This window comes from Vanessa cardui, chromosome 14 (assembly GCF_905220365.1).
Source record: "Vanessa cardui chromosome 14, ilVanCard2.1, whole genome shotgun sequence".
Taxonomy (NCBI): domain Eukaryota; kingdom Metazoa; phylum Arthropoda; class Insecta; order Lepidoptera; family Nymphalidae; genus Vanessa; species Vanessa cardui.
In genome coordinates this window covers 8,069,127-8,079,419 of record NC_061136.1, presented here as the reverse complement: position 1 = coordinate 8,079,419, position 10,293 = coordinate 8,069,127, and the positions used below count along the sequence as shown (strand labels likewise).

The window sequence follows — 10,293 nt, the reverse complement described above, 5'->3', positions numbered from 1 at the left end:
AGAAAAAAATATTCATATAAGAAAGTACATAATTTTATCATACTTGTCTGGAAATAGTGTCTACATTTTAAGCAAATATAATTGGCGAATAACATCGTCACCTCAGCCGTACTAGGCACTTAATTTGTTTGTACTTCTGTTCTAATTCACTGCCTGAAATGCTCCAGTTTTAGTAGTATAAAATAGTTTAGTAAGTGAATGCAGCAAGTCCCTGGGCCAGCAAACGGAACGGAAGAACTTGACCAACTTTAATTACTTGCAGTAATATTAACCATAAAGATAAAAATAGTTAAACGTAAATGAAAATTACACCGTTATTGCTAAGTATAATTGTTTTGTACTGATATGTCCTATATGTTCCATTTGTTTAATAAAATAATATTTTATAATATCAATTTGATAATTTGAAATTATATTCCTATTTTATGTTAAGAATTAACAACATTAAATGCTTAAATATATATATACAAATATGAACTAAAACTAATTACTGTATAAATCTTGACCGCGTGGTGGCAAGAATGCTAGCAGCATTTTCTCGTTGCATCGCAATTCCGATCCTCTGGGCAAAAAACGAACCAGCCCTCCTGTCATCAGTGGAGGCAATGAGGCGAGGTGTTATACTTTTGATCAAGCTTTTTGCACCACTACTCCAAGGGGCAAGCGTTTCTACAGCAAATGGAACAAAAAAAGTAATTAGATATAATACACGAATATTTAGTTCTTTTTTTGGCTTCAGCTTTTTCCGCAGCGGCACCGGCTCTTAACATTGTTTCTCGGATATGAGATGGGGCCAACGTGTCAACACATGTAGCGTCTCACACAAGGGCTCGACCCCGTTTCCAGGGAACCAATGTTAATCCATCAGGTCTCTTACCATCATCACGACTAATTCCACGAGGCTCAGTAAGAGCAGGAACGTTGATGGTGGCGAGAGCCCTTTTTATTATGTCATTAAGAGAACCGTGGCGGAAAAGCCTACCTGAACTCCTTGGGCAAGTGAGACTATGTAAACCGAAAGAGTCCACCTCCTTTCCACACGGGCATCTGTGCTCAGAACACAGATGTGTTCCCAGTCGGAGACCAATCGATATGCGAAAACATTCATTATCTAAAAGTGTCCCAAGATTTTTAGAGGATAATGAATTCAACCAGTGACTAGACTCTTTAGATGATAATGCTAGAAGCCTGGCACGGTCTTGAGCACTTGTTAAATTTTGTGTCAAACTTTGTAGTGTAGCGTATTGTATTCCTATATATTATTTATTGAAAAATACTAAATATTTGCATTTATTTAATACAATGTTAAAACTTATTTAAAAAATATATATCGTTATCACATTAAATACATATAAGTACATAAATTAAAATTGTTCTTTTATATTATACTTGTTTAATTAAGTCAAACTTTAGACGTACTTGTAAGTTTGTTATTCATGGAAGTAACCAGGAAGAAAGTAAGTTTTAAGTAACTTATAAGGATAAATCTTAATTCTACACTTATACTTAATTAGTTAATCTTTTGTGATCCTATTCCGATGATGTACTTAATGAAGAAATCCTTTACTTTTTACTGTTTCAAGTTTATAAGATAATATATTTTGATGTACGACACAAATCTGTTTGATAACGTTTCTGAATATTATAAAATTTCTGTAACGCTAAAAAAAACTTTATAAAATTAACCTAATCTATTAAATTAGAAGTTAAGTTGGAAATTTATACAAATATTTGAAAATTTAATATCGGCATCGAACCTTGTAGATCAAAAGCTAAGTTATCAGTGAGAGAAATGAAAGCAAAATGTAAGTATATAATTCGTAGATATATTAATTAATATTTAATAATTAAATAGTAAAAATCTAAAATACAAGTACAAAATACTAACTAGTAGCACTACAAAAAAGCAGAAGCTTATGAACCTGGCTGTAAAGGGGTTAAAACTATTTTATTGACAAATGTATTAAAAACAGTATCCCAGGAAACGTAGAAAATGATTAAACTGCAAAATTCAAAATAATCGTTGAATAACGTTAATGTTTAAAGTTATTATACATACAAATTTTTAGATGCTTACACCTCAGGAATATAACAGTTATCTTCAGGTAGATTCAAATAGAAATATTTCGGTCTGAACTGATTTTTATGCTAGTGATAATTCTTGTCGACAATCTACTAAGATTTAAGAAAACAACGATATTTGATAATTTTATTCTACCTAATATATTAGATTTTTTATATTAAAGCGTTGTTTAAGTTTGAATTTTACTTACTCAAAAGGTTTACTTAGCTCATTGAATCTAATAACTTCAAAAGTATTTTATGAATTTATATTTCGTCTAACAATTTTAATTTATTGTATTGTTAAAAGAATTTACAATATTTATTCTAAGACAAGCAATCAAAACACACAATTGTATTGAATTGTTAACAAAAATTAAAATAAGGATAATAAAATTGAACAAATTCTTTCTTAGTAAAAAGCGTGAAGACTTCATACTCAAGTTCAAAATTGTGTTGGAAGAAAAGTAATTAAAAATCATATATAAAAGAAAAGCCGTGAAAATTCATAGTGTAGTATTAATGACAATGGAAAAATATTTGGACATACTATGCAGGATTTTCACGCTGCTCGAATTCTTGTGAATTTATTAATTATGCCAAAATTGATTGAACGAATAATTGATTGAACTGTAAATTGTATAAATGTCGATTTAATAACATTGTATAGAATATTTCCATTGAAATAATAAATGTTGCATTGGCGTAACGACGGTGTAGTGGAGTTGTGTATGATGTTGTAGATGAGGTTTGATTAAAACAAAGTTTCTTCCACTACTAATTTATTTCTCGTAGAAATAATAAACACGAAGATAGGCAGGCACAGCACAGAATAGAAATGAGAAGAAAGAAATATGAAGGTAAGTTTAGATGAAAGAAGGAAGTATGACTTAATACAAAGACTTAAGGTGCAAAATCGTGTAGCAAAATTTAAGCGATAAGCGACGTGCGTTCAGTACGAGATCTAGGATTCGACTGCTTGACGGAAGGCGGCCGAACCGATGCGCATACGTTTCTTTGTTCAAAGTAACGGTAATTTATTTAGAAAAGACATTTCTATTACACGATCGCGCGGCGACTGCCTTCCGACATTACATAAATTATTATATTATATTTTAATTATTTATATGATTTTTAAAGTGTAGATATTTATACTGTGTATAACATGTATATATAATATGTATTTATTATGTAATTTATATAAGTATATAAGTATTATAGTATACATATATAGTATAGTTATATGTACATATGTTATAGTAATATTTGTATTTATGTTACCTTTATTATTTAATGTATGAAAAATATATAAGATATTATATGATTATATGTATAATATTTTATTTATATAAGTTATATAGGTTGTAGGGATCTGGTAAGTGTCGCGTTCGCCACACCACTCCCCTCCAGAGACCGTCCTACGGGCGATAATAATCAGGTATGTGTACTGTTCTGCCCGATCGTGTCCTTTTGTTATTATTTTCCTTATCTTTAATTTTATCATCGTGATTTTTTATTTCAGGTGGAGTAGCAGGAGGAAGAGGTATATCCCTTGGATCGTCGTCGTCGGTAAGCATGTATGCAGGCTTCAGTCTTTCTATTGTTACAGAGGTAGGTTTTCCTCGGACAAGTATTTTGAAGACTTTTTCGTTCCTCGCCAGTACTTCATGTGGGCCAGTATAAGCCAGTTGGAGTGCTCCTCTGTTAGCATCTTCTCTGAGGTACACATGACTAGTCGTTGCAAGATCTTTGAATATGAAGATAGATTTCTTACAGTGCCTGGAAGCTGGTTGCGGTTGAAGGTTCTTCGCAATAATCCGAAGTCGTGCCATAAAATCGGTTATGTCATCAGACTTATTCGTGGATGGTTGAAAAAGTTCTCCAGGTAATCTAAGCGTCTCGCCATATACCATTTCTGCCGAAGATGCTTGAATATCTTCTTTAATTGCATTTCGGATTCCAAGCAACACCAATGGAAGTGATTCTGTCCAATGTGAGTTTTCATGACAAACAATGGCGGCTTTTAATTGGCGGTGAAATCTCTCAACCATGCCATTACATGCAGGGTGATAAGCAGTAGTTTTCTTGTGTTCAAAACCAACCATTTCAGAGAGGTGCTTGAAAAGGGCAGATTCAAATTGTCGTCCTCTGTCAGTGATTATAGCGGTAGGGCATCCAAAGCGTGCTATCCAGCCGGATATCAAGGCCTTAGCTACTGTCTCTGCTGTTATGTCCATAATAGGAATAGCTTCTGGCCATCTCGTGAATCTATCTACGGCTGTAAGACAGTATTTGTAGCCGTTTGAGATTGGCAGTGGTCCTATTAGATCGATATGGACGGTGGTAAATCTGGCACGTGGAAGTTGAAAATTCCCAGGACTGGTTGAAACGTTCCGAGTAGTCTTCGCTCGCTGACAGGCTTGACATTTCTTTGTCCATTCACGGCAATCTTTCCGTACGCCGGGCCATACGAAACGCTGAGCTACAAGTTTAGCAGTGGCATTGGCGCCAGGATGGCTGAGTGAATGTAAGCTTTGGAATACTCTGTAGCGAAACGGTGATGTGACAAAGGGTCTTAGAGTCTGATTTTTGTCATCGCAGTACAGCTGTATTTGCGTTCCAGGAATGATTGTCTTACGTAGATTGAGAGACGATTCTCCTTCTATCAGTCGTTTCAGCTCAAGATCGTCAGCTTGTGACTGTGCTAGCTCTGTCAAGTCTATTGGCTTTGTCAGTTCTTCAATCCTCGATAATGTATCTGCCACGACATTGTCCTTTCCAGATATATGCCGTATATCAGTAGTAAATTGTCCGATATAGTCGAGGTGGCGAAATTGTCGTGGTGAGCATTTATCCTTTCTTGTTGTAAAGGCGTAACATAAAGGTCTGTGATCCGTGAAAACGGTAAAATGCCTTGCTTCTAGCATGTATCGGAAGTAACGGATTCCCTCGTATATCGCAAGTAGCTCCCTGTCGTACGGAGAGTATTTACTTTGCGAAGGACTTAGTTTCCGTGAAAAGAAACCGAGAGGTTGCCAAGCATCATTTTTGTATTGGTGTATAGCAGCTCCTATTGCTTTGTCTGAAGCATCAGTTACGAGCGCGATCTTTGCATTCAAGTCTGGATGAGCTAAGAGTGTTGCGCTGCATAGACTGTTTTTGCATTCTTCGAATGCCTTAAAAACTTCACCCGTGATGTCTACTGGATGTGAGCCTTTGACCTTATCAGTGAGAAGAGAGTGTAGAGGTGCTTGAATTTCCGCGGCACCTGGGATGAATTTGCGGTAAAAATTCAGCATGCCTAAGAATCTTCTTAATTCTCTCACAGTCTTAGGCACAGGAAATTCTTTAATTGCCTCGACTTTGGATTCCAATGGTTTGATGCCATTTGATGAAACGGTATATCCCAAGAAAGACACTTCAGAAACTCCAAAGACGCATTTAGACGCATTTATTACCATCCCATACTCCCGAAGCTTATGAAACAGACTTCGTAAGTGATGTTGATGTGTTTCTTCATCAGGGGAAAATATGAGGAAATCGTCTAGGTATGCGTAGACAAAGTCTAAGCCTCTGGTCATTTCGTCAACAAAACGCTGGAAGGTCTGGCCGGCGTTTCTGAGTCCAAAGGTCATATATGGGAACTCATAAAGACCAAACGGTGTTGTGATGGCCGTCTTTGCAATGTCCTCAGAAAATACTGGAATCTGGTTAAATGCTTTCACGAGGTCGATTTTGGAGAAAACACGACAACCCGATATGTTATGCGTGAAATCGTGAATATTCCGAATCGGATAGCGGTCAGGAATTGTTCTTGCATTAAGCATCCGATAATCACCGCATGGACGCCATCCACTTTCCTTCTTCGGGGCTAGATGCAAAGGTGATGCCCATGGACTCTCTGATGGTCGAGCTGTTCCATTTTTAATCATAGCTGCGAACTCTTCCTTGGCTATGAGCAATTTATCTGGAGCCAAGCGACGTGGCGAGCAAGATACTGGAGGTCCAGGTGTAGTCCTGATATGATGGACCGTGTTATGGTTAACAACCTTCTCGTTTCCTGCAGGACGTGTGATCTCCGGAAATTGACGTAGCAGTATATGGTAGTTTGAATCACCGAGCAATGTCTTCACTGAAGAAATCGTGCTGGATGATGATACTGATTCTGCTGAAGTCGTCAGGGTTGTGGTGCTATCGATGAGACGCTGGTTACGGCAGTCGACTATAAGACCATAATATGACAAGAAGTCGACGCCAATTATAGCCTTAGTGACATCTGCCACTATAAATCGCCATGTGTAGTCTCGACGCAGGCCAAGATTCAGCTCGAGGTGAGCAAAACCATATGTTGAAATAGAAGTCCCATTCGCGGCATAGAGTTGGTAATTGGTCGGAGATCTTCTTTCACGTAGTGCTGTGCGAGGGAAGACGCAGAGATCGCTACCTGTATCAACGAGAAACTGCATCTTCGATTTTCGATCCGTTACGAAAAGGCGACCAGATACGTTATGGCTATCGGATGTCGCCATTACCGATTGCCTTGGTAGTTTTCCGACTTAAAATCGCATGGCTTCACACATTTATTGGCATTCTTTCCGTGTTTATTGTGATACCAACATAATGGAAATTTTCTGTAGTTGGACTGTGATCTCATTTGTACTGTCGGGCTACGTCGTCTTCTTGATCTCGATCTTGGTCTGTGACTGCGAGCAGACAGAGCTTTTACTTGCTTTGTGAGCTCATCTATTTGTTTCGCCATTGAATCAATGGTTGACTGGGGAGCAGATGTTGAAGCGACTTGAGGTGTGCACGGTACCAATTCATGTAAGCTGTCGGCTAAGTCAGCCAAAGCTTGAAGGTCATAAGTTTTCTGAGCCACAATAATTGGTTGAAGAGCAGTAGGCAGACGACTTATCCAAATAGTTTTAATAAAATCGTCTGGAACTGATGGACCTGCTAATCTTTGCAGGTGTCGGAGAAACTGAGATGGTCTCCGATCTCCTAACTCTTCGTGAACAAGTAATTGTTTTACCTCTTTCTCGCGCGAGGCTGACAGACGCTTGATTAATTCAGTTTTAAGTCGTTCGTACTTCCCTGTCTTTGGTGGTGAAATAATTATATCCTTCACTTCTGCTGCGTAACGGTGTTCTAATGTCGAAGTAACGTAATAAAATTTTGTATCGTCGTCAGTGATTCTCGACAACACAAAATTGCCTTCCAGTTGTGAAAACCAAACTGCAGGTTCTTCTGCCCAGAACGGTGGTGGTCGCACTCCGACTCGAAATATGTCGGTCGTGTCGTGAGGTGTAAATGGTCGTCGTGACTCGGCATTTAAGTTCGAGTTACCTTCATTTTGTGGTTCCATTTTATTCCACCAAATAATCTAGTGTTCCTTACTTGAGTTGGTTAATTAATCCTCTTCGTTTTCAGCTTCTTTGTTTTCAGCGGGGTCACCAATGTAGTGGAGTTGTGTATGATGTTGTAGATGAGGTTTGATTAAAACAAAGTTTCTTCCACTACTAATTTATTTCTCGTAGAAATAATAAACACGAAGATAGGCAGGCACAGCACAGAATAGAAATGAGAAGAAAGAAATATGAAGGTAAGTTTAGATGAAAGAAGGAAGTATGACTTAATACAAAGACTTAAGGTGCAAAATCGTGTAGCAAAATTTAAGCGATAAGCGACGTGCGTTCAGTACGAGATCTAGGATTCGACTGCTTGACGGAAGGCGGCCGAACCGATGCGCATACGTTTCTTTGTTCAAAGTAACGGTAATTTATTTAGAAAAGACATTTCTATTACACGATCGCGCGGCGACTGCCTTCCGACATTACATAAATTATTATATTATATTTTAATTATTTATATGATTTTTAAAGTGTAGATATTTATACTGTGTATAACATGTATATATAATATGTATTTATTATGTAATTTATATAAGTATATAAGTATTATAGTATACATATATAGTATAGTTATATGTACATATGTTATAGTAATATTTGTATTTATGTTACCTTTATTATTTAATGTATGAAAAATATATAAGATATTATATGATTATATGTATAATATTTTATTTATATAAGTTATATAGGTTGTAGGGATCTGGTAAGTGTCGCGTTCGCCACAACGGTGTTTTGGGGTACTTCGCGGCAACGTCGCTCACTTATTATTAATTCCTTTGGAGAATATAAAAGAGTTTCTATAGGACCAATAATTGAAATGTTAAATAAAATAAAGTTAATTTCCTGTTGTATACCAATTTCCAGTTGTTTAATTAAATGGCTTTTGTATGTTTACACATTCTAATGTCGAAATTATAATGTAAATAATGTGATCAAATTCATTTCGCAGAATGATGTCTGCAATAGAAGCACCTCTTTAAAGCCTATGGGTGACCAAATTCAATTTCCATTTGGGAGTGATATTTGCAATGCTATTTACCAGATTGTTTCCCCCGTTGCGCAACGGACACGATTCATTTAATGATGCGTTACATTTCTCAAGTCACTTATTCAAGTTTTCAAACGATTTCAATACCAAAACAGAACTCTGTGATCGAGAAACTAACAAAACATCAGATCTATAAATGGTTTTCTATAAGGCTTCCTCTCCGTTTGAAAATAAAGTTAGAACTTGTTCTACTTCGACGGAAATTGTTGGATTCTCGTGTTGCAGATCATCCAATTACAAACGCAAATTAAGCACATGAAAATTCAGCAGTGCTTGCCTGGGTTTAAAACTTTAATCTTAAGTTATATTCAAATGTTCTTACCATTGAGACGGCCAGTTTTAAAGACCAAAGCATAAATAATTCAGGATTGAGAAGAATATAAAACAATAATATAAATTACACTTTATAGAAATACTAATGGCGAATGACATAATTCAGATTAAATGAACTTTTTTTTTTTAAATCATTCATCAACTTTTTCATTTGTTAAGCTTTTAAAACGAAATCCAATTACCGGATCCCTTCTACCGACTTTTTCATACAGTATGTAAACGTTAATTGCTTGTGAAACTTAAGCTTTGTTGAGGTATTAGAGTAACCTGGATTGCAAATAAATAACTTTGACTGTTTCCTTAGTATACTGGCTAGCAATACTGCATAATTCAAGGTACTGCGTTCTCATCCTGAGTTGACTATTTAATAGTTGGTCGAGAAATACTCAATAGCAGCTTAGAGTCTGAATATTGGAGTCTGAGATAAAAACACACGAAGAATTTGCGTCTGATTTATTTTCGGTTTTGTTAGATTTTTATACCTTTGATTATGAGAATGAGAGGGCTGTGCGCATAAACATTTTATTATATTTCTATATTCTCTCTTAGTAGCGTCGCCGTGGTACAAATAAAAAAACTATTATTAATTGATTATTGTTTTTATATATGCTAGTATTTTAATCGGCAATTAATGGGTGCATATAAAGGAAAATATTTGAAATTAATTCTGTATTAGACTTTAAGGGAATTGTAATATAATTTATGAGATATCGGCCTGAAATTTTTATTTAGTCTTAACTAGAGATGCATTTGGTGGTAAGGTTTTGCAAAAAAGGTTTGGAACTTATTATACTACGCTGATTCAATGAGGGCTAGGGGATATATACTTGACAGTTTTTTTCGGGTATATTCGATGGGATTTACAACGAAACGGATTAAAAATATAAATTAATTACATGAAAAATCATAGCTACTTGCCTTGATATTAACTAGAAATATTTTTGTTTCATGTTTTTACATTACATAATAATATACTAATAATAAACAACTTGTCACTGAGTCATCTTCTTTACTTTTCTTTGATAGTTTCAAGTTAAAAGAAAGAAAAATATTATTCAGAATTATTATTAAAAGAATAAAAGAGATCAAAGCTTACGTTTTCTTTTATGTTGTCATAAAAAGAACTCTGGCTTTAACTTGAGATCTCTGTAATTGATTGTTATATAGAAGTTAAGCTTAAAATATTTACTATTAAATAAAGCTATTTCTATAAACAGTCATCTGGGTAATTCTGAAAAAAAAAAGTATTTTAGAAGGGCTGTATTACTTTAAAAAACGGACGATATCTCTAACTCATTATTATTAATAAAGAAAACGCATTTCCATTCATAGCATTTTTGTCCAATTTTAAAGAGTATTCATTTGCGGAGATGATATACATATTTAGTGTAAAATTGACACATATAACTTGCTAGCTGTACCTACGAGTTCATAATC

The 10,293-nt window shown here is 35.4% G+C and overlaps 1 protein-coding gene across 1 annotated transcript; it reads right to left on the bottom strand.

Moving 5' to 3' along the window:
* Nucleotides 1-6,589: 6,589 nt before the first annotated feature.
* Nucleotides 6,590-7,426, bottom strand: LOC124535405. The gene has a single exon (XM_047111614.1). It carries the CDS (start codon nucleotides 7,424-7,426, stop codon nucleotides 6,590-6,592), a length of 837 nt encoding a protein of 278 aa, XP_046967570.1.
* Nucleotides 7,427-10,293: the final 2,867 nt, after the last annotated feature.